The sequence below is a fragment of the Schistocerca serialis genome, chromosome 7 (assembly GCF_023864345.2).
Source record: "Schistocerca serialis cubense isolate TAMUIC-IGC-003099 chromosome 7, iqSchSeri2.2, whole genome shotgun sequence".
Classification (NCBI taxonomy): domain Eukaryota; kingdom Metazoa; phylum Arthropoda; class Insecta; order Orthoptera; family Acrididae; genus Schistocerca; species Schistocerca serialis.
Genome location: NC_064644.1, coordinates 532,437,401 through 532,462,847, shown reverse-complemented (window position 1 = coordinate 532,462,847; position 25,447 = coordinate 532,437,401). Strand labels below are relative to the sequence as shown.

The following is a 25,447-nucleotide window of genomic DNA, read 5'->3' as shown; positions in this document are numbered from 1 at the left end:
TGTAAACGACAACACCAGGCTCCATTCCCGTAACTTATTTAACAAAAACCTGCATTCTCCAAGTAGCATTAATGTAGTGTTTGGGTCGCACTGTGATTTATGTTGTGATCTCTACCTTTCTAGTAAATTGCCAGCGTATTAAATAAGATGAGCCGAACATATGTCGTAACTGACTGCAACAATCGCCTCGCCCCTCTTCTGTGTACAGGATGAGGCGTTTATAGTGTCTGGCTATTTTGCTCTTAAACGAAGGGGAATTCGAAACTGTTCTCATACAAAATTTGCAGTATTCATATGGGGACGTAAGAGAGTGACCGTAGCTGGTCCATAAATGCCATTATCAATGTTTTTTAAGGGTCAAATTATTTTTTAAAATCGGATGGTGTATTTTATTCAACGGAAATGGAAAGGTCATTCAATTTTGTGTATAAAACTTGTAGTACATGTATCCGCTGGTCATGTTAGGTGATGTGATATTGGATAAATAAGACAGCAAAGGGTTTTCACAGAACGACTTGTCCCTCTCTACTTGTATTTTGATATTGTTATACAATGAAGGAAATTCATTTCTTTGAGGAAGTGGGTTAGTTGATCTTTTAATTGTATTCTCATTATGGTACTCATTTGTTTACGGGTTTGTTGACATCGTTACGAGTTTATCCAGAGCCAATTTAAACCTCATAAGAACATTACCTACTATTCCTCGTGAGCTCCATTTCGTTTTGTAATCATGAATGCTCGGTACACGTTTTATGCTAGAATCGATATGATTTACATTTATGGTGAGGCTTGTAAGAACGGTAGAGCAGTTTGCAACTAATACGGAGAACAGTACCCTGAAAGGAGACATCCACCTTTAAGAAATTTTCAACGACCTACGAAACTATTTTCTGAACCGGAATGTGTCGCTCCAAGAAAACATAATCGAAGAAGAACTACTACTGGGCAAAATTCAGAAGCAGCTGTGTGAGATGCCGTTGCCTCTAATCCTCACGTAAGTTCCCGTCAATTGGAGCGTGATTCGGGAATTTCGTAAAGGAGTGTCCTTCGAATACTTAAACGTAATAAATTCCGTCCATATCACGTAAGTACCCATCAAAAAGCGTGTTTAGTTTTCAGATAGGCTTTAGTATAAATTGAAAATGATCCATTTTTAAAAATATTATTTTCTGATGACGAGACATTCACCAACCATGCTCAAGTGAACCGACATAATACGCATTATTGATCAGTGGAAACTTCGAGTTGGTTACGGGAAGATGAGCATCACAGGCAGTGGAAGGTGAATGTTTGGTGTGGAATTTTGGTATTACGTATCATTGGACTATACTTCACTGAAGGTAAACTGAATGGCCGTAAATAGGGAATGTTTTTGGACCAAGAACTTCCAGCGTTGCTTGAAGACATGCCACTTGTGGAATGAGGTGACATGTGGTATCAACACGATGATTGCCCATCTCATTACTCAGCTATAGTTCAAGACATACTAAACGGAGATCATCCAGATAGATGGATGGGGCGTATACGGCCTGTCCATAGCCTGCTCGCTCCCCGGGCCTCGTGTCCCCAGACATTTTCTTATTGGGTACGTGAAGGACAAAGTTTATCAAAAAAAAAAAAAATGGTTCAAATGGCTCTGAGCACTATGGGACTCAACTGCTGTGGTCATCAGTCCCCTAGAACTTAGAACTAATTAAACCTAACTAACCTAAGGACATCACACACATCCATGCCCGAGGCAGGATTCGAACCTGCGACCGTAGCAGCAGCGCGGCTCCGGACTGGAGCGCCTAGAACCGCACGACCACCGCGGCCGGCAAAGTTTATCAAGAAATGCCAAACACAACTAAAAATCTGTGTCAACAAACTCGGAATGTCCGTGCAGAAATCAGCAAAGAAATGTTGAGGTGTATTCCACTGTCTTTTTAAGTGCGTTTTCGGAACTACAGCGAAGTAACTTTGAACATTTATTGACCTGGAATTCTTTGTAATGTGAACATGAATTATGGTTATGCAGTGCACATGTACTATATGTACTGTATGTAAATTGGTGGTAGTAAAGTCAAAGTGCGTGGAATCCATTTGCTGTCTTATTTATCCAATATCACATCACCTATTAGCCCTAGCGGATAAATATACTACAAATTTCACCCTCAAAATTGAATGAGCTTTCCATTTCCGTAGAAGAAAATACACCGTCCCATTAAAAAAAAGTTGTCTGACCCCGGAAAAACACAGAGAATGGCATTTTAAGGGTGAATTACGGTCACTCTCTTATGCCTTCAGCCTCGTCTTGCGGTCCTCTTCGGCGTCGACTTCAGCTGCCTTTGAAATGAAAATAACTTTTTTGGCATTCCGTACCATGCATTCCGGAACCGTTGGGCTGCTACGGTCGCAGGTTCGAATCCTGCCTCGGGCATGGATGTGTGTGATGTCATAGATTAGTTAGGTTTAATTAGTTCTAAGTTCTAGGGGACTGATGACCTAAGATGTTAAGTCCCATAGTGTTCAGAGCCATTTGAACCATTCCGTACCATGTAATGTTTTCGTTGTCTTGAATGAGACGGCGTATTTTCTATTGTTCGCCTTGTAATCCTCATATTAGGAAGTTCAAAACAAGTGTAAGAGATATATACATTATAACTGAAAACTCTTCACATAAGAGAAATATATTGAAACCTCTTGACTTAAAAATTTGCGAGGAAAAAGTACACATAATAAAATGAGGCTTCGTCCTCGCCGTAGCCCTCAGTGGTTCACAACGCCACAACAATAGGCCACAGCAGTCCACCACCTCCCCCTCCTCCCCCTCCCTCCCCCGGGAACGTCTCATACCAGATAAATATAACCCCAAATGTTACGTAGTAATTATAGTAAACGCGTACATGGAGACAGTGCAACTGAGGTGGAATAAGGGGAACCAGGTCGCATACGCCGAGGCAGATGGAAACCGCCTTAAAAACTATCCACAAGCTGGCCAGCACACCGGACCACGACACTAATCCGCCGGACGGATTCGCTAGGGAAGCAGTGCGTTAGATCGCACAGCTAGTCGGGCGAGCAATAATTGATTAGTAGTGGATCGATTTCTCATAAATCCCGCTATTATTCTCTCAATTAGCCCTCCTAAATACGACTCCAATATTTTCTGGAGAACCTTGGAGAACGCTTTGTAGGCTATGCTACTTAGTGAGGTTCGTCTATAATTTCAGTTTTCTTGTTAATCGACGTTTTTATGGACTGATACTATATTCATTTCTTCCCACTCAGCTGGAATTCTTTCTCCCTTCCAAATGTTGATCACGACTTTGTGTATTTTCTTCGCTTGTTATCTCCTCCGTTTTTAAGTACTTCAGCTGTTATTCCATCTCGGCCTGTAACTTTGTTGTTTTTCAGTATTTTCATTGAGTCTATTCGACAACTGAGGAAAACAGAGTAAGAGTACACAAATGATAAACGTTAAGCTTGAAATTTGCATTCCTTTTCTTGTACTTTTGAATGTCTTGGTATGTTTGTTGTGCTTCATGTACCAAGGTGCTTCTGTTAACTGCTAACTGTCGGCGGAGTCCATTAGTGGTGGCGCCGGTTTCATTTGAACACTCAAAAATAGTTTCTTTCATTTGAAAATTGTTGTAGCTTGTAGAAGCGAATGCCTCAAAACTGGCAACTAATTTTACAAGCTGCGACATACTCGCGAATGAAGTGAGTGATCGGAAAGAACAGATTTTTTTTCTTTAATTCCAGTTCATGACCACAAAGAAATCGTAGTAGGACTAACGATTTCGACGCATAATGACTATCTTCAGGTCTGATTAAAACAGAACAAGCCTTATATTATTCTAATGTGATTAAGAATAATAAGGTTTCCATTTTGTACAGAAATCGATGGTTCGGTTACCGTTAGCTTGCGATCATGGTTTAAATTAAAGAAAAGAAATGTCACCTACCCTTCCTGACAAAAAAAAAAAAAAAAAAAAAAAAAAAAAAAAAAAAAAAAAATCTTAATCGTCTAGAAGGGGAGGAGCAAACGAAATGAAACTCCGTACGAAGAGAGACTACGTGATGTTTTTTCAACGATTACATTATTGAGTCAAATTTAAAATGAACTTGTCAGTATGAGCCGTCTTGTCAGTACGCGCTGACCCCTCTGGTCTCAGTGCACGTACTGCTTCGGTTGGGAAGCGTTTCATAAAGCCATTGTATCCTCTGCTGGGGCAAACTGACGCACAAGTGTCCTTAATAGCCTGGACCTTAATAACCTGGATACCTGTACTGGGACGTTGTTGATATATAAGCGGCTCCAAAACGTGTTCATTCGGGGACAGATCTGGGGATCTTCTTGGTTGCGCGGATATATCACGCAGACACTTCATAGATACACGTGCTTCGTGTGAACGAGCACTGCCCTGTTTAAAAATGGCGCGACAATACAGTCGCACGAGAGGTAACGCGTGAGAGTGGTGGACGTCCGTGCCGTACCGTTGTGCCACCAGAGTAACCTCAGTCACTACTGCCCGCGACCTGAAGTCATACCCGATGGCTTCCCCCACCATGGCATCAGCAGCATCACCTGTGTGCCTCTCCAAAACGTTGGAAATAGCCGCCATACTCACCAACGACGTTCATCCGCTATAGTACAGATGCGCGACGCACTGGTGAACACAATGCGACGCCATCCACCACCAATTCTAGCTTCCCGATCACAGGAAACTCAAGCGCAGCCTTTTATGTTGTGCTCTTAATAGCGATTCAAACGGTTCAAATGGCTCTGAGCACTATGGCACTTAACATCCGAGATCATCAGTCCCATCGAACTTAGAACTACTTAAACCTAACTAACCTAAGGACATCACACACATCCATGCCTGAGGCAGGATTCGAACCTGCGACCGTAGCGGTCGCGCGGTTCCAGACTGAAGGTTAATGGTGGCTTACGCGTAGGATGGTAATTCGCTAATGCCCCCAAATCTGGATATTGCACATTTCGACCTGCCGGCCCAATGGAGACCCCGAAGGACGACTCTTTCACACTCTGTCGGGTGCTGATAACGTTGTCTTACGGGAGTGCGTAGCATCTCCGTGTCGTTCACAGCGATCACTCATCATGTGAGTCTGCACGTGACCTTATATGCACTACCAGGCTTTGTCACAACACTTAACACGAACAATACTAATCCACTCAAGTGGATGTTCTACCTGTTGCAGATAATTACAACTTTCTTAATTGTCTACCTTACGTAACGCCAACTAAGTGAGGTTGAACATGTGGTGTCACCGCCAGACACTACACTTGCTAGGTGGTAGCCTTTAAATCGGCCGCGGTCCGTAAGTATACGTCGGACCCGCGTGTCGCCACTATCAGTGATTGCAGACCGAGCGCCGCCACACGGCAGGTCTGGTCTACAGAGACTCCCTAGCACTCGCCCAGTTGTACAGCCGACTTTGCTAGCGATGGTTCACTGTCTACATACGCTCTCATTTGCCGAGACGACAGTTTAGCATAGCCTTCAGCTACGTCATTTGCTACGACCTAGCAAGGAGCCATATTCAGTTACTGTGTCTTCTGTACAGATGATATAGTGACTCAAATACCGTCAAGAGCGACGTTCATCATTAATGGATTAAAGTTAAGTATCAAACTAATTACGTCCACTTTCTGAATTCTAATTCCTTGTCATGTTCCAGACCTCACGTCAGTATAGTTCTTCCCTCGTCACACCAGCCTGCGTGAGCTAAAGCGCGTGCATTTCGGCCTCCTCTAGTAACACGGTGTTGGCTCTTCTGCCAACACAAAAGAACATACGGCCACGCCAATGGATTACCGACTCTTCCAGCTTGTCGTTAATGTTTTTAATGCTGTTCACTCAATGCAGTAACTTCTGTCATAAGAAGTGCTGCACTGACAAGGTAAGTCACAAACGACACACAGCCCTGTTGGTGGCCGGTCATCAACCCCGTAAACTCGTATTTCGTGACGACCGAACACCGAGTTGGTCTCTCGAAGAACCTTATACTCGATCGATTAGCTCGTAGAAACTGTGGGGCTCTCAGTTCCCGTGGCTGAAAGGTAAATAACTTTTCCCGGTGTTACGCAACCTATAGACCGTTAACCCGAGAGAAACCTGTAATGTGTCCGTTCGCACGAACTGCTGATAAATTATACGTGTGTTTAAGACAATGTCTGAATCCCGGCCTTTGTATCACCCGCTGCCGCACGCTAGACTTGGGGAAGCCGTTCAGCATTGAAGTGGTTACGTAGTGTTCACAATCGCTAAAATTAATCGGAAATATTTTCTAGGGGTGACTAATTTTTTGTCAACGACGTTTATAATAGCTATATTCTGAGGTGACAAAAGTTCATGGGGTGGCGATATGCAGATATACAGATGGATGTAGTATCGCGTAGACAAGGTATCAAAGGGCGGTGTATTGGCGGAGCTGTCATTTGTGCTCACGGGATTCATGTGGAAAGGTTTCCAACGTGATTATATCCGCACGGCGAGAATTAACAGACTGTGAACGCGGAGTGGTAGTTGGAGCTAGACGCATGGGACATTCAATTTCGAAAATCGTTAGGAAATTCAGTATTCCGAGATCCTCTGAGCCGATGTGTGCCGAGAACAGCAAATTTCATACATTATGTCTCACCAAAGACAACGCAGTGTCCGACAGTCTTCACATAACGACCGAGAGCAGCGGCGTTTGCGTAGAGTTGCCAGTTTTTAGTTTAGTTCTAGTTATGTCATGTTCCGTAGATTATTTTCCCGATTATCCGATTATTTTATCGATCTGATGTGGAACAGGTCAGATTACAAGATTTTATATATATATATATATATATATATATATATATATATATATATATATATATATATATATATGAATAGTGCTAATATTAATATTACTGAAAATTTTAGTTCTACACATGCAACTACATTTAGAGGTACAATCTTCTTTTTTTACCTTTTCTGAAACAGAAACTCGTCCATGGAGTAGAAGAAGTTGTCCAAAAGAAATCATTTTAAGCTAGATTTAACACTTGATCTGCCACCTGGCAGACACTTTATGTTGTTGGGCAAATGATCAAAGATTTATGTTGCTGAATAATGTACTCTTTTTTTGAGCAACTGATAGCTTCAATAACGGATAGTAGTGTTAACAGACAAGCGACACTGCGTGAAATAACCGCAGAAATCAATGTGTGACGCACAGCGAACGTATCCGTATGCACAGCCTTTGGTAAATTCGTGACATCATTTGCAACATCTCTCCTGTCCTTGTGACCATATCGGTTCGACCATAGACCACTGGAAAACCGTGGCCTGGTTAGATCAGTCCCGATTTCAGCTGCTAAGAGCTGTGCAGTGAAGGGAGCCATCTTTAACGCAACCGCCGTTGGAGCTCCTGATGGTGCGATTCGGCACTAGCGGGTTACGTGAGAAAAAACTTGATGTATTTCGCTGTAAAATGACACTACAATCACCTCTATAGGTACTATGAATTAATTTATATGAATTTTCAAAGTTGTAAAGTCCTTTTTGAAACATCCTGTATGGGCGTCTAACACAGCATAGAACTTATCCTTATGATCGAACGTGACTGTGCTGGACAGAGCTTGGCTTTCGCTCCACGTGTAACAAAATCGAATGCGATTCAAGCAAACGCGGAAACATATGTGGTATAGTGTTACATCAGGTTTAGTCTTATGATGAACACCGTATAGCGGAGGGGAGAGCAACGATGGTGCAGGCTGAATGCGCCGGAAGGCCGGTATTACACTATCAAATTTATTAGTCCATTATCTTTGTCAAAGAAATTTGATGGTGTAATAGGAAACTTTGTCAAATGTTGTCAAATATTTGAACAAATCTAGGGCCTCGCTGTAGATTTGATCAAAGAAGTCGCTTGTCTTCTGTTTACTGCAATGTGACATGTTACCACGTGGAGCGCTAACATCGCTGCAGCGTTCTGTCATCTGTAGTGTTTTTATGAACATTGCCGGAGAATACAGTTGGTGTGTACTGACAACTACAAAATTAATGTGTGAAGCTCATGAGGCGCTTTACAACGTGAGGCACTCTGAACAAAAAAATAGATGAAGAAGATTGGCGACTGACCTAACGTAATTCTCTCCTGTAGCAAGGAATTGGAGTGTTACAGTGAGCTCGCGCTATTCGTCCACGAGACTCAGAGGGCCATAGACACGGGTTCCCAGGTAAATGCCGTGTTGCTTGACTTCCACAAGGCGTTCGATACAGTTCCCCACAGTCGTTTAATGAACAAAGTAAGAGCATATGGACTATCAGACCAATTGTGTGACTGGATTGAAGAGTTCCTAGATAACAGAACGCAGCATGTCGTTCTCAATGGAGAGAAGTCTTCCGAAGTAAGAGTGATTTAAGATGTGCCACAGGGGAGTGTCGTAGGACCGTTACTATTCACAATATACATAAATGACCTTGTGGATAACATCTGAAGTTCACTGAGGCTTTTTGCAGATGATGATGTGGTATATCGAGAGGTTGTAACAATGCAAAATTATACTGAAATGCAGGAGGATCTGCAGCAAAGTGACGCATGGTGCAGGGAATGGCAATTGAATCTCAATGCAGACAAGTGTAATGTGCTGCGAAAACATAGAAAGAAAGATCCTTTATCATTTAGCTACAATATAGCAGGTCGGCAACTGGAAGCAGTTAATTCCATAAATTATCTGGGAGTAGGCATCAGGAGTGATTTAAAATGGAATGATCATATAAAGATCGTCGGTACAGCAGATGCCAGACTGAGATTCATTGGAAGAATCGTAAGTCAATGCAATCCGAAAACAAAGGAAGTAGGTTACAGTACACTTGTTCGCCCACTGCTTGAATACTGCTGACCAGTGTGGGATCCATACCAGATATGGTTGCTAGAAGAGATAGAGAAGATCCAACGGAGAGCAGCGCGCTTTGTTACAGGATCATTTAGTAATCGCGAAAGCGTTACGGAGATGATACATAAACTCCAGTGGAAGAGTCTGCAGGAGAGACGCTCAGTAGCTCGGTACGGGCTTTTGTTGAAGTTTCGAGAACATACCTTCACCGAGGAGTCAAGCAGTATATTGCTCCCTCCTACGTATATCTCGCGAATAGACCGTGAGGATAAAATCAGAGAGATTAGAGACCACACAGAGGCATACCGACAATCTTTCTTTCCACGAACAATACGAGACTGGAATAGAAGAGAGAGCCGATAGAGATACTCAAGGTACCCTCCGCCACACACCGTCAGGTGGCATGCGGAGTATGGATGTAGATGTAGATGTAGATGTAGCCTGTCTTCTGCAGATATAGAAGTTCGTAAGTGAGTATTGTGCCTTGTGATATGAGGATACACTTCGCTGAGCATATACAGAAATGTATGCTCATCCATTCTTAAGTAACTGATGTACGACTTGACGTCCTCCACTACAAGCTCAGGTAACAAGTTTTGTTGAATGCTTTTATCGTGTCGTCGTAAAATACCCCGCTTCTCTTGCGCATGTGCACACGGTGCAATTGTGGTACATGCAACTGCTGCGGTTAATTGCAAGTTGTTGTTGTCATCCATCTTGAACTTTGACAAAAAATATGATGACAGTGGAATACCCCTTTTTAGCGCCACGTCAAAGATCTTTGTGAAATATATTAGACGAATATTTGATCACACCTTTGATCAAATCTTTGACAAGAAATTTGATAGTGTAATACCGGTCTAAGACACGGTGACGGGTCATGCTGGCAAGCAGCGAGGTGGCAGTACCAGGTGTACCGGTATGAAATGAGCGTTTTTTGTGAAAATAAAACACTTATTTTGAATTGAAAAGTAAAAAAATTTTATTGAAAGTACTGACCATTGCTTTCTATACATTTTGAACACCTTTCTGGCAATTTGTGGACTCTACGCCAATAGAAATGTTCGTCTTCTGAAGCAAACCAATCAGACATCCAGTTTTCGACTTCTTCGTAGGAATCGAAGTGTTCCTCAGCCAATGCGTGTCCCATTGATGGAAACAAATGGTAGTCGGAAGTCTGGTGAATACGGCGGGTGGGGTAGCATCTCCCAGCCAAGTGTTTTGATTATATCCTGAACCAGTTTTGCTTTGTGTGCAGGTGCATTGTCGTGTAAGAAAATTACTTTTCCATGTCTTCTGGCCCATTCTGGTCTTTTTTCGGTGAATACATAGTTCAAATTGATCATTTGTTGTCTGTAGCGATTAGTATTCAGTTTCACCGGGTTTTAGAAGCTCTTGATACGCCACACTTTTCTGATCCCACCAAACACAGAGCATTGTCTTCTTGCCAATCGATCTGGTTTTGCAGTCGATGTTGATGGTTGTCCTGGATTAACCCATGATTTTTCTCGTTTGGATTTAATTTAAGAATCCTATTTTTCATCTCGAATAACACTACGATGCAAATTTGATTTTCTTTCATATCTTTGAAGCAAAATTTGACAAATGGTTTTTCGGTTTTCCATCTGTGTTTCATTCAATTCATGTGGCACCAATTTTCCACACTTTTGGATCTTTCCCATAGCTTTCAAACGGTCAGAAATTGTTTGTTGTGCAACATTTTGCATTGCTGCTATTTGCTTCTGACTCAAAGTATCATCTTCATCCAACATTGCTTGCAGTTCGACGTCTTCGAACTTTTTTGATGGTCTTCCACGTTCTTCATTTCTTACATCAAAATCATTATTTCTGAACCGTTGAAACCATGTTTTGCATGTTGCTTCTGATAGAGCATGATCACCATATACCTCGACAAGCATTCGATGCGACTCTGCAGCACTTTTTTTCAAATAAAAACAAAAAATTAATGCTTTCCGCAAATCATCACTTTCTGGTACAAAATTCGACATTGTTAACACGATGAAAACATATGATATTGTTTTTTTCATGAGTTGATGTATACTAAATATCTTTGACAGATGTCATACCAACCAAACTGTGGTATGCATACTGTAAGACCTTCTGTACACACACCATCAGATTATATGACTTGTCGCTCTAACGATGTAGGCGAGTGTCAGCAATATGTCTCGTGGTCTTATCGTGGCGCGTTTATCTTCTGCCGTTAGGTCAGACGACAGAAATGCCACTTGCACACTTAGAGTAGCAGATTGACGGTGACCAACTTTAAACAGAACTTCATTAATTTTCACACACATTTATTAAAATAATAAAAAGCATAGACATTACGTAACTTGATTCTGGATGATGTTTACAATTGACAATCTGAAGTTCCTTTGGTCTTGGTACGTTAATCTTATTCTCACATATCTCTGATACTTGACTAAGTGTCTATACATTTCTCTTCATGGCTATGTACAGGAATTTGATAATCTTCTTAGGTGCAGACTGAAACTTGACTATAGACTGGTACAGTCTAATGCAGACTGGTACAGACTAATGCAGACTGACTAATCGGAGGTCTGTACACTCGTTATAATACTTCGCGCGTTCAGGTATCACTGCGTGAGTGTGATCCGCGAGGAGAAACGGTTCTACGTTAGCAGCAACCTCATTGGCTGCGTTACATATTGATACGCGGATCGGCGGAAGCAGAATTTGGTCCGTCTCTAAGACAGCGCCATCTCGTAGTGCGGAGACGGACGAGCGCTGCGCCTGCGCTGTTGTGTTTCGCGGGGCGCGCTCTAGTGGGAACGTTGTGTAGGCGCTGACTACGCGGAACTATGTACACACACACACACACACACACACACACAAAAATTAGGCTCGTTCACAACAAATTATCCCTATCGACACATTTGTATCTTAACGCTCGTTTCATACCGGTACACCTGGTATAAGGGCGCCCTGAGGCAGGTGGGCCGCCGAGGCACTTACCGTGGAAGCTGCGCCAGTCGGCGGCGCGCTTGCCCCAGGTGTTGTGCAGGCTGCTCCAGGCGCGCTTCTCCTCGTCGCCGGGCTCTCCCTCGTCGCCCTGCAGCTGCAGCTGCACCTGCATCGGCAGAGGCACCTGCATCGGCAGCGGCACCAGCTGCGCGGCCTCCTGGTCGCCCTCCTGCTCAGCCACGGTCTGGTCCGGCAGCTCGGGCCACGTGGCCGCGTCGTCTCCGCCGCGCTTGCCCCAGGCGCCGTGCAGGTTGCTCCACGCGCGCTTGCCCCACGCAGACTGAAAGCACAGGGCGCGGGAGGGTCGTCAGGTGCAGTTCCATTATACACTACTGGCCATAAAAATTGCTACACCAAGAAGAAATGCAGATGATAAACGGGTATTCATTGGACAAATATGTTGTACTAGAACTGACATATGATTACATTTTTACGCAATTTGGGTGCATAGATCCTGAGAAATCAGTACCCAGAACAACCACCTCTGGCCGTAATAACGGCCTTGATATGCCTGGGCATTGAGTCAAACACAGCTTGGATGGCGTGTACAGGTACAGCTGCCCATGCAGCTTCAACACGATACCACAGTTCAACAAGAGTAGTGACTGGCTTATTGTGACGAGCCACTTCCCCGGCCACCATTGGCCAGACGTTTTCAATTGGTCAGAGATCTGGAGAATGTGCTGGCCAGGGCAGCAGTCGAACATTTTCTGTATCCAGAAAGGCCCGTACAGGACCTGCAACATGCGATCGAGCATTATCCTGCTGAAATGTAGGGTTTCGCAGGGATAGAATTAAGGACAGAGCCACAGGTCGTAACACATCTGAAATGTAGTGTCCGCTGTTCAGAGTCCCACCAATGCGAACAAGAGGTGACCGAGACGTGTATCCAATGGCACTCCATGCCATCACGCTGGGTGATACACCAGTATGGCGACGACGAATACACGCTTCCAATGTGCGTTTACTGCGATGTCGCCAAACACAGATACGACCATCATGATGCTGTAAACAGAACCTGGATTCATCCGAAAAAATGACGTTTTTTCATTCGTGCACCCAGGTTTCTCGTTGAGTACACCATCGCAGGCGCTCCTGTCTGTGATGCAGCGTCATGGGTTGCCGCAACCACGGTCTCCGAGCTGATAGGTCATGCTGCTGCAAACGTCGTCGAACTGTTCATGCAGATGGTTGTCGTCTTGCAAACGTCCCCATTTGTTGACTCAGGGATCGAGACGTGGCTGCACGATCCGTTACATCAAGCAGATAAGATGCCTGTCATCTCGACTGCTAGTGATACGAGGCCGTTGGGCTCCATCACGGCGTTCCGTATTATCCTCCTGAACCCACCGATTCCATATTCTGCTAACAGTCATTGGATCTCGACCAACGCGAGCAGCAATGTCGCGATACGATAAACCGCAATCGCGATAGGCTACAATCAGACCTTTATCAAAGTCGGAAACGTGATGGTACGCGTTTCTTCTCCTTACACGAGGCATCACAACAACGTTTCACCAGGCAACGCCCGTCAACTGCTGTTTGTGTATGAGAAATCGGTTGGAAACTTTCCTCATGTCAGCACGTTGTAGGTGTCGCCACCGGCGCCAACCTTGTCTGAATGTTCTGAAAAGCTAATCATTTGCATGTCACCGCATCTTCTTCCGGTCGGTTAAATTTCGCGTCTGTAGCACGTCATCTTCGTGGTGTAGCAATTTTAATTACCAGTAGTGTATTTTGATCAAGCATACACTATCTCATCAAAAGTATCAGCACTGCCGTACATGATGCCGATTTCACCACTGTATGTTACGTGAGTTGGACGTACCAATTATAAAAGGACGTGGGGAACATTGTGTTGCTTTTAGAGTAGCAGAAACAGCTGACTGGGTCAGTGAGGTGATATCAGTGCCATCAAACGTAGACAAGCCATTGAACGCCACCTGAGTAGCAGATGAGTCAAGATCATTTCAACCAATCTAAAGCGGCCCAAATTGACTGTTGGTCAGTGATTGTGAAATCGAAACGCGAAGAACAACCACAGGTCAGGCAGACCTCATGTCTCGATGGACAGTCACCATCGAGCATCGTGGAGCGTGGCTGTAAAAAAATCGCACGAAATCAGAGGAAGGAATCACTCGCGAGTTCCAAAATGGTACCAGGAGCTGAGCGAGCACAATGACTGAGTCAAGGGAGTCAAACAGAATGGAGCACCACATTCGAGTAGCGCCTCATAAACCACGCATTTCTGTAGGAGTGCTGAAGTGATGTAAAGAGAGACGACAATGGACAGTAGATTACTGGAAACGACTGGAGTCATGAAGCACTCTGTTTCCTGTGGCAGTTCTATGGAAAGGTTAGGGTTTGGCGAACTTTACCTGCTATAATGTGGAGAGCTTACGGTGGAGTACAGAGGAGATGTTGTTACCAGTTTGGACATGTTTTTCTTGGTTAGAGTGCGATTCCGTTTTTGTGCTTTAGGAAACGCTGAATGCTAATGGATATGAACATATTATACATCTTGCATACTGCGTATGGTAGAGGAACAGTTCGGGGACAATGACTGTATCTGCATGACAATGCACACTGTCGTACAGCAGCATCTCTGACGGAATGGTCTGACGATAATCACATTCGTCAAATGCACTGGCTTGCCCAGAATACCAACCTGTACCTAGCAGTTGGTTGGTTGTTTGGGTGGAAGAGACCAAACAGCGAGGTCATCGGTCTCACTGGATCAGGGAATGATGTCGGCCGTGCCCTTTCAAAGGAACCGTCCCGGCATTTGCCGGAAGCGATTTTGGGAAATCACGGAAAACCTAAATCAGGATGGCCGGACGCGGGATTGAACCGTCGTCCACCCGAATGCGAGTCCAGTATGTTAACCACTGCTCCACCTCGCTCGGTCCTAAACCTAGCGGAATACCTTTGGGAGAAGTTAGAACGTCGACTTCCTTCCAGAAGCCAGTGTCCGACATCGCTACCTTTCCAGGTTCCATCTCCTGCAGTAGGATGGTCTGCCATTCCTCCATAGACATTCAGACAGAATGTGCCTCCAGCAGAGTTCAGCCCATCATAAAGACGAAAAGTGAACACATCCCGTTTTAACAAATGTCCAGATACTTTTGATCAGTATGTTTATTTTATCTTGTGATTAGTATTTTTGTCTGTCACAGACATGCATTTATATGAGGACCATTTAACAAGTAATGCCTCAAATTTTTCTTACAGCCGTTAATGCATATAGGATGCTTGAAAAGAGTGTCGCATATCCACGCAGCAGAAAGAACTGGTCAATAGACAAGAGAAGTTCCCATTGTTATATTTACGGAAATCAATATCTATTGTAGCAAGTGTCGTTATAATTGAGATGTGTACTGTATAGTATTCAGTGATGCATGGCATCACAAGAGATGGCATACTGAATTACTAGCACGTGTGGGCAGATGCGAATACTCAGGCAATCATGGAGGTGAGCCGTCAGGATCGTTTCATTACAAATATACAGGGTAGTCCATTGATCGTGACCGGGCCAAATATCTCACGAAATAAGCATCAAACGAAAAAACTACAAAGAACGAAACTTGTCTAGCTAGAAGGGGGAAACCAGATGGCGCTATGGTTGGCCCGCTAGATGGCGCCGTCATAGGTCAAACGGATATCAACTGCGTTTTTTTAGATAGGAACCCCCATTTTTATTACATATATGCGTGTAGTACGTAAAGAAATACGAATCTTTTTGTTGGACCACTTTTTTCAGTTTGTGAGAGATGGCGCTGTAACAGTCACAAACATATGGCTCACAATTTTAGACGAACAGTTGGTAGCAGGTAGTTTTTTAAGTTAAAATACAGAACGTAGGTATGTTTGAACATTTTATGTCGGTTGTTCCAATGTGATACATCTACCTTTGTGAACTTGTCATTTCAAAGAACGCATGCTGTTACAGCGTGATTACCTGTAAATACCTCATTAACGCAATAAATGCTCAAAATCAGGTCCGTCAACCTCAGTTCAAAATGGCTCTGAGCACTATGGGACTCAACTGCTGAGGTCATTAGTCCCCTAGAACTTAGAACTAGTTAAACCTAACTAACCTAAGGACATCACAAACATCCATGCCCGAGGCAGGATTCGAACCTGCGACCGTAGCGGTCTTGCGGTTCCAGACTGCAGCGCCTTTAACCGCACGGCCACTTCGGCCGGCCGTCAACCTCAGTGCATTTGGCAATATGTGTGTGACGACATCCCTCTCAACTGCGAGTAGTTCGCCTTCCGTTATGTTCGCACATGCACTGACAATGCGCTGACGCATGTTTTCAGGCGTTGTCGGTGGATCACAATAGCAAATATCCTTCAACTTTCCCCACAGAAAGACATCCAGGGACGTCAGATCCGGCGAGCGTGCGGGCCATGGTATGGTGCTTCGACGACCAATCCACCCGTCATGAAATATGCTATTTAATACCGCTTCAACCTCACGCGAGCTATGTGCCGGACATCCATCATGTTGGATGTACATCGCCATTCTGTCATGCAGTGAAACATCTTGTAGTAACATCGGTAGAACATTACGAAGGAAATCAGCATAAATTGCACCATTTAGATTGCCATCGATAAAATGGGGGCCAATTATCCTTCCTCCCATAATGCCGCACCATACATTAACCCGCCAAGGGCGCTGATGATCCACTTGTCGCAGCCATCGTGGATTTTCCGTTGCCGAATAGTGCATATTATGCCGGTTTACGTTACCGCTGTTGGTCAATGGAACTTTGTCGCTAAATAGAACGCGTGCAATAAATCTGTCATCGTCCCGTAATTTCTCTTGTGCCCAATGGCAGAACTGTACACGACGTTCAAAGTCGTCGCCATGCAATTCCTGGTGCATAGAAATATGGTACGGGTGCAGTCGATGTTGATGTAGCATTCTCAACACCGACGTTTTTGAGATTCCCAATTCTCGCGCAATTTGTCTGCTACTGATGTGCGGATTAGCCGCGACACAGTTAAAACACCTACTTAGGCATCATCATTTGTTGCAGTTTGTGGTTGACGTTTCACATGTGGCTGAACACTTCCTGTTTCCTGTTTAAATAACGTAACTATCCGGCGATCGGTCCGGACACTTGGAAGATGTCGTCCAGGATACCGAGCAGCATACATAGCACACGCCTGTTGGGCATTTAGATCACAATAGCTATACAGCAACACGATATCGATCTTTTCCGCAATTGGTAAATGATCCATTTTAACACGGGTAATGTATCACGAAGCAAATACCGTCCGCACTGGCGGAATGTTACGTGATACCACGTACTTATACGTTTGTGACTATTACAGTGCCATCTACCACAAAGCAAAAAAAGTGGTCCAACTAAAACATTCATATTTCTTTACGTACTACACGAATATGTAATAAAAATGGGGGTTCCTATTTTAAAAAACGCAGTTGATATCTGTTTGACCTACGGCAGCGCCATCTAGCGGGCAAACCATAGCGCCATCTGGTTTCCCCCTTGAAGCTAGACGAGTTTGGTTCTTTGTAGTTTTTTCGTTTGATGCTAATTTCGTGAGATATTTGGCCCAGTCATTATCATTGGACCACCCTGTATACAGAAATCAATATCTATTGTAGGAAGTCCCGTTATAATTGAGATGTGTACTGTATAGTATTCAGTATGGCATCACAAGAGATGGCATACTGAATTACTAGCACGTGTGGGCAGATGCGAATACTTAAGCAATCATGGAGGTGAGCCATCAGGTCCATGCTCACCCGACGCATCCACCAGCATCTCCGCCAGCACCGCCTCCTTCCCGTTACCCAGTGTGGCTTTCGGCCATCATTCTCTTCCGATGACCTTCTCCTTCACCTCACTCATCTCCTCTCCAAACAACTTAATTCCCGTCGTTCCGCTGTCGTCCCCTCCCTTGACCTTGAACGAGCCTATGACCACGTGTGGCATTCCGTTCTCCTCTTCAAGCTCCAAACCTTCGCCCTTCCTATTAACTACGTCCGTCTGATCGGCTCTTTTCTTTCCCACCGTCCTTCCTACGTCACCATCCACAACATGGATTCCTACACCTTTTTCCCCTCCGCCGGTGTGCCCCAGGGTTCCGTCCTCTCCCCTCTTCTGTACCTCTTGTATACGGCGGACATGCCGCCGCCTTCACCCCCCATTCACCTTCTCCAGTACGCCGATGACACTGCCTTCGTTGCCCTTGCCCGACTCCACCCTGCAGCGCTCCCAACACCTTCTCCAATCCCATCTTGACCGGTTCACCGCTTTGTGCAACCAGTGGTTGCTCAAGGTCAATCCCTCCAAAACCCAGGCGATCATAGTAGGCAAAACCACTCCTTCCTTCCACTCCTCGATTTCTACATCACCATCTATGGCCGTCCTATCACCCTCGCCCCCACTCTTAAGTACCTTGGGGTCACCCTTGACCGTCGCCTCTCCTGGACCCCCCACCTCCGGACGATCCATGCCAAGGCACACTCCCGCCTCTGTTTCCTCAAACTCCTCTCTGGCCAAACTTGGGGTCTGGACCCCTCTGCCATACTCCATACCTATAAATCCCTCATTCGCCCTATCCTTTGCTACGTCCACGCTGCCTGGATCTCCGCTCCCCCTACCTTTTACAAATCCCTTCAGATCCTGGAACGCTGTGCTCTTCGCCTTGCCTATCGCATCAGTCTCCCCTCCCCCACGCGAATCCTGTACGACCTAATTTCCTTCCCCCACCTCCTCCTTTTCCTCGAGCAGATACGGATCCTCTACACCTCCTGCAAACTCGATCCTCCTCACCCGCTGGTCTCTCCCATCCCCTCCCACCCCTGTCCGCTGCCGCGCCTGTACTTCCATGTCCCACCTGTTCTCCACCTCTCCACTCTCTACACCCTCTCCCAAGGTGGCTTCCGCCAGCTCCCACTCCCTGATGATGCCCTCCTCCCCTCCATCTATCCCTCTTACCAACTTTGATCCTTCCTCCCTCTTCCTGTGTTTGTTTCCTTTGAGCACCCTCTCTCCCTTCTCTCTCCCCCTTCCCTCCCTCCTCCCTTTCTCCCCACTCCTCCCCCGGGCTTCCCCTCCAGCCCGTCCTCGTTCCTACTACCGTCTCCTCCGCCATTGGAATCCTTGCTCACCCCTCTCCCTCCCACTCCCCCTTCTTCCCCTCTTGGCAGGTCCCAGATCTCGTACACGCTATGTGGACATTCGCGCGCCGGAGATCATCGCCATCAGTTTCTCGTGTGTGTGCCGTCGTTTTGTGTTTTTTAGTGTCCACCGTCACGCTCATACGTTCACATGTGCCGTCGAATTCATCAGTGTTATGTGCGCCGTGTTACCATGTTTTCAGTGTCGTTATCGTCGAGTGTGAACGGCTCCGTGTTTTTTGTATTTCTGTGTCCACTATTTTTTGCCCGTCACTATGTTTGTTCTGGATATTCTTTCTGTGTTATATCATTGTCAACTCTAAGGCTGAAGAGCGGCGTAGCATGCCGCTACTAGCCTACCTGATTGTACAGGTATAAAAATAACAATAAAGGAAAAAAAGTGAGCCATCAGGATCGCTTCATTGTCAATATATGTAGTGTAATACGTCCGACTGCAGCCACTTTCGCCAACTCGCCGCGAGCGGCCGAGGTGGAGGATGGAGCCGGACACACTGAGGCGAGCCCCCGGGGAGGGGACACTGCAGCCATTCTGCAAGGACACAGTGGGAAGGGCGGCCGGACGCCCTCGCCTCGCTCAAGGAGGGACACGTTGCAAAGGGCTCGTCTGACAACGAGAAGTGAGCTGAGAACTGACGGACACCTGCAGCCATTAGGACGGAACGCCAAGAATGTACGCGCGAAAGCATCTGAGTTATTCTGGCCTGGCGGCAGTCATTTTACCTACCTTAGAAAGCAGGAATATGCCGACATTTCCAGCACCCCACGGGCACAGCGAGGAGGGTACACAAAGCGAGTGAATTGGCGCAGGCAGGCGTGCGAAAGAAGTCGGCGGTCTTAAGAAGATGTTTTTCTCGACAGTGAGGACATTCCTTATATATCACGGACGCCGGCAGATTTTGAACGAAGCCCAAACATGGGTCTGTCCTGGCATCACGCAGAGAGAGTGGTTATAAAGAAGTGTCGTGCAGCTGCTCTCCCAACAGCCTCGGAATGCAGGAAAACATCTTAGGAATGTGAAATCATGAGAAAGATGCCGATTCACGAGCGACACGCAGCCCACGCTACATAGGGAATTTCCACCCCGTACGTAGTGGCGTGACTATGAAACGGCGATCTGTGATTGGGCTGCATTGAGAATTTTGTCCCCCAATGACAGCGCCGGAAGGAAGAATATTTCGAAGGGTAGTTGAGTGAGGGATGAAGGAGACACCCCGGAAGCGAGAGCACATGGGCGCTCTTCCATGCATGGCCAACATCCGCCTTCTGACACCGAGAGAACACAGCTTGGCCACGGAGCACACAACGGGCAGGCAACGTGGAGATTGCTGATGAGGGCACTTGTTACCAGTCAGTATGCAGTTCATATTCTGCCTTACTTCAGTTTCATACCGAATTGCCGGCCAGATTGGCCTAGCGGTTCTAGGTGCTACACTCTGGAACCGCGCGACCGCTACGGTCGCAGGTTAGAATCCTGCCTCGGGCATGGATGTGTGTGATGTTCTAAGATTAGTTAGGTTTAAGTAGTTCTTAGTTCTATGGGACTGATGACCACAGCAATTAAGTCCCATAGTGCTCAGACCCATTTGAACCATTTTTGATACCGAGTTGATACATCTGTTGATGTTGTGGGGCATGATGTGACTACAGTTTTTGAAAATCAACTTTTGTTTTCTAAAGGAGGAGTGAACTGGATATATCGATGCTCCATAGCCACCTTTTAGAATACTGCACAAAAATCATCGTAGAATTTTAAAAAATGAAAATTAGTATCATTTTAATGACAAGTCTTTCTGCCTTGTCACGTACTCGTTTCCAATAAAGAACGATACTAAAATGTTGTCATTTTAAAAACTGAAATATTTGCAGACGGATCCCATGGTCTGCTCCTATATCATTTTCTTTGCAGTTAAAGGTTCTGTAACTCCGTCCCTGGACATGAATCGACCTTGATTAGATGATTACCGAACTCTGTTAAGTACAAAACATATCCAGCTCTACACGGTAGACACCGGTAGGTAATTGCATGGATATACTGGTGTTCTCAATAAATTAAAATTTGGTACAAACATGTGCAACATCAAATTTTTTACTTGCAAGGGCACTGTACGTGCTTCGCTCATCACTTTGATTCATACTGACAGGATATGTAAGACACGGGCTTCAAAATGGCTCAGATGGCTCTGAGTACTATGGGACTTAACATCTGAGGTCATCAGTTCCCTAGAAATAGAACTACTTAAACCTAACTAACCTAAGGACATCACACACATCCATGCCCGAGGCAGGATTCGAACTTGCGACCGTAGGGTTCGCGCGGTTCCAGACTGAAGCTCTAGAACCGCTCGGCCACAACGGTCGGTCTAGGACTTCAACATATGTAAACTGGAAGACACAACTGTCAACAGTACTCGAGGAAATCAAGTTTGAAAGTTTTAGTCGTGCTTATACAGGTCTATTTTGTAAGTTCTTTGGTTGAGAAGGAGAGAAGCGAGTAAGCACTTAATTTCATATGCGCGAAGTCTGTGAAACGAATCTCGCAATCGGTACTTTTTTCATTTCCATGTAATTCCAACAACAGATTTATTACGACTGTGACAATTATCTATATTTAATTATTTTCATAATCATAATCATGAAAAAAGGACACCAAGTTTTTTCCTAAGGAAAGTCGAAATGAAAAAGGATACACGAGAACTTTCGATCAAAGCAGTATTGTCATTTTCCTTATGTTAGCGTATCTTCATTGTTGACAAATTCAATGTGTAACCCATCGATCAGTGCACGAATCAGAATGATACTGATCGTAGAAATATGGAAAACAACATCTATTGCTGCATACAGCACATGTGGTGAACGCAGAATTTTTGTATGTGCTTCGTTTATTCGATGTCCCTATTGCAAAACAAACATGGTTTTATTCATAATCGATTGTCACTCATCACTCAATTTCGCGGCATACCTCGCATATCGAAGTATATCACCGAATACTGATGTACGACTGACAGAATTTTTATAAAGTCGTTTCTAGAAGCTATCTCTCTGTTCTGTTCTATAATACAAGTGCAGTTGTGGAATAGTTTTATAGGGTTATAGGCCTGCCTGAAAAAAGAATGCACTTGTAGCGAAATTGGGACCAAAAACCACGCGCTCACGAAACTAATCACTTACTCTCTCGGCAGCGGACGCTTTGAATGCTGGTGATCTTACAAAATGTATAAGCAATCCGAAAATTTTCAAAGTTGATGTCTCTTAAAACAGTTGATAGCTGCGTCTTCCTGTTTACATATGTTAAAGCCCTAGTGATATGAATCAAATGAGCGAGGGAAAGTACGTATGGTTCCCTTCATAACAACTAAACACTTGACACTTATATATCAACTATTGTTTCCATATGACTGAATAATTACAATAACAAGCCATTATTTTTATTAAAATTATGATTCGATATTCGTTAGTTAATATTTCCATTGGTTAATATATATGGAATTTAAATGAAAGTAGAAATAAAGTTGCTACTTGTGAGATTCGAATCAGCAAGTTTACAGTTCGAAAATTTTTGCTTTACACACTCCTCTAGCGATGAGATGGAATTGCTTTGTACGTGAAAGTATTGGAAAATCTTTAATCTTTAATCTTTAAAGGAGATTTTCCGAGGTTTTCTGTGAACTGTATAGCCCAGTACTGCTTTAATAAAGTGATTTCCGGCCACTTAGCTTTAAATCCTACGAGTATGAAGTAAATCAAAAAGGACAGAACAGTCCGTAAGATCTCCTTGTTGGGACTAATATCACATTCACGTCAAACTGAGGTGGCGTAAGAAATTGTCCAAATTTTTACCAAAAATCTTGGTGTTTTGAGCGAACAAAACAGAATGGAATGGTCTTCATGTGGTCCGACTGCCCATTAATAGCTTAAAAGGATTAACTGCTGTGTTTCAGGAGCTGAAAAGTGAAAATGGTATAGGTGACTGTTTTAATAAATTCATTTAATTTCATTATAAAATTATTATTAACAACATGTTAACCAGAAACACTAAATTTTCCCATTTGTAAATATTATTTGTGAAAGCTAAAGTGCAAATTTTGTGCACATTGTTTTCAGAAACAGTCATCAGCTTATAATTTTAATATATATTTATAACAAAGCCATAAGCCACCAATCGCAAATACTGAATGACCTATACAGGCAACGAAAAGTCGAGATTTCTAGAACGGTTTGAAATTGGAGAAAAAACTGGCGAACGCAGTAAACGAAAGGAAATACAACTCGGTACTCAATGAAGAACGGTGACACTGGAACTGAGAAAAACACCAGCTGAATGAATTCGAGGTGGGAAGCAGAAAGGGCGGCAATGGAACATTTTGAGGGAATCTTTGGAAGGTCAGAAATGCATATTTCAGTCGATCCCACATCTCGGCTAACAGCGCACGTGAAGCAAGTGTTTATAACAGATTATAGTTAATAACAAACAGCTACCTGCAACAGTTTTGACAGCCTTACCGTAACAAAGAATTCACAATCATACAGATGTGTCCATTGTGAACTCCAACCCTGCTTTTAGATCACTGCTGATTGTCGAAGATACAGCATTATTCCTTATAGGAACTTAACCTAACCTAACCTAGCCTAACCTACAGACATACATTCAACACATGGTGCAGTAGAATGTAGTGTCCGATAAGCGCAACGAGTGTTTAGAGAAACTTTGTAACGTGTGTCATAATAACTAGAAGAAATAATCGTCGTGGGTAAAACGTAAGAGAAATAGAGTCGTTCAAACCACAACGATCAGGTCAACTTTCTGGACAGAGAATTGTTCACGCAGCAGAATTTGAAGAGATGGTGAAGGATCGAGATTCGTCAGTAACAAACCGCTAAATAGCCCGTGAAATATTCACTGCTGATCATACCATGTAGATATTAATGGCAGAGCTGCAGTGATAGCCGTACATCAACAATGTGCACAAGTAATGGAGTAGATAATTTCTAACCAAGAGTTCAGTTCTGTCGGTGGATTATCCAGCGCGGCACTGGATAGCCGTACTCTACGCACTCTGAAGTGCTAACGTGTCAAACTTGTTGTAATTGTGGTGTCGCATTAGCGGTACGTGGAGTGACGGAAATCCATTCGCCGCGCTCGTCTCTTGTCGCCGGGCGACTATTCTCTGTCAATAGGTGCGATACATCAACTAATTATACCTTACTTGCTGACAGAACATTTGAGTGGTGAATGCTATTCGGTGCTGTTTCGAGGAACGGTGCCACGCTGCATCATCCCACTTCGATAGTGCTGTCTGCGAGCAACTGATTTACAGACACCATCACTAAACTAGAAAACGAAGTCCAGCTTCGTTGTTTGCCGAGTTGCTGGATGTGGGCCTTTTGGATGTATTCCCGTGGGAAGCAGTGATCGATAACTCAACAGAAACTTATTTATATGACCTAAACAGACAGATACGACGTCTTGACAGACGGTCGCAAAATCGTGTGCGCCACAGTAAAATTTGATGGTCATCGTTGTGAATAACTGCTATGAGTGTAATTTGTTGATATATAGTGTAACTTTCTGATGAGAACAAAAACCCAAATATTCATTGCTGTTCATTAAATCTTTAGCTGGAAAGCTTTCTGTGGTGTCACCGCCAGACACCACACTTGCTAGGTGGTAGCCTTTTAAATCGGCCGCGGTCCGGTAGTATACGTCGGACCCGCGTGTCGCCACTGTCAGTGATCGCAGACCGAGCGCCACCACACGGCAGGTCTAGAGAGACGTACTAGCACTCGCCCCAGTTGTACAGCCGACTTTGCTAGCGACGCCACACTGACAAATACGCTCTCATTTGCCGAGACGATAGTTAGCATAGCCTTCAGCTAAGTCAATTGCTACGACCTAGCAAGGCGCCATCACCAAGTTATATTGAGATGATAATACTGTATCAACAAGACCAATGTTCACCAATTGTGGATTAAAGTTAAGTATTCCAGCAGCTACGTACTTTTCTTTATAGCATTCATTACGTATCCTGTTTCAGACCTCACGCCAGCCTGCGTGAGTTTAAGCGCGTGCCTTTCGGCTTCCTCTCATTGTGTCTAGGCTGTCTTGTCTAGACACAACACTTTCTATTTAGCATTTCCTGCATCTGCTTAATTTTGACCGCAAAGGTCTGGGACATCATACACTGGTAAGACAAAGCATTATAACCACTGCACACTGCGATGTTGGATGCCGTTTGCTGCCGTTGCGGACACGTGCCGCGGTAACAAAAGTGTGTAAGTGGAGCAGACGCGAACGAGGGATCCCCTAGCAAAGATATGGTCTGCAAATGGGGAAATCCAATGAGATAAGCGACTTTAGCAAAGGGTAGATTATTATTACGCAGAGCCTG

At 44.5% G+C, this 25,447-nt stretch overlaps 1 protein-coding gene across 1 annotated transcript in view; it reads right to left on the bottom strand.

Moving 5' to 3' along the window:
• LOC126412781 (prothoracicostatic peptide-like) overlaps positions 1–25,447 on the bottom strand; it is a 658,136-nt gene that overhangs the window by 140,234 nt on the left and 492,455 nt on the right. Inside the window, exon 3 of the mRNA XM_050082551.1 lies at positions 11,873–12,161. Within this exon, the coding sequence (XP_049938508.1) occupies positions 11,873–12,161 (289 nt within the window). The remainder of the gene's footprint in view (positions 1–11,872; positions 12,162–25,447) is intronic.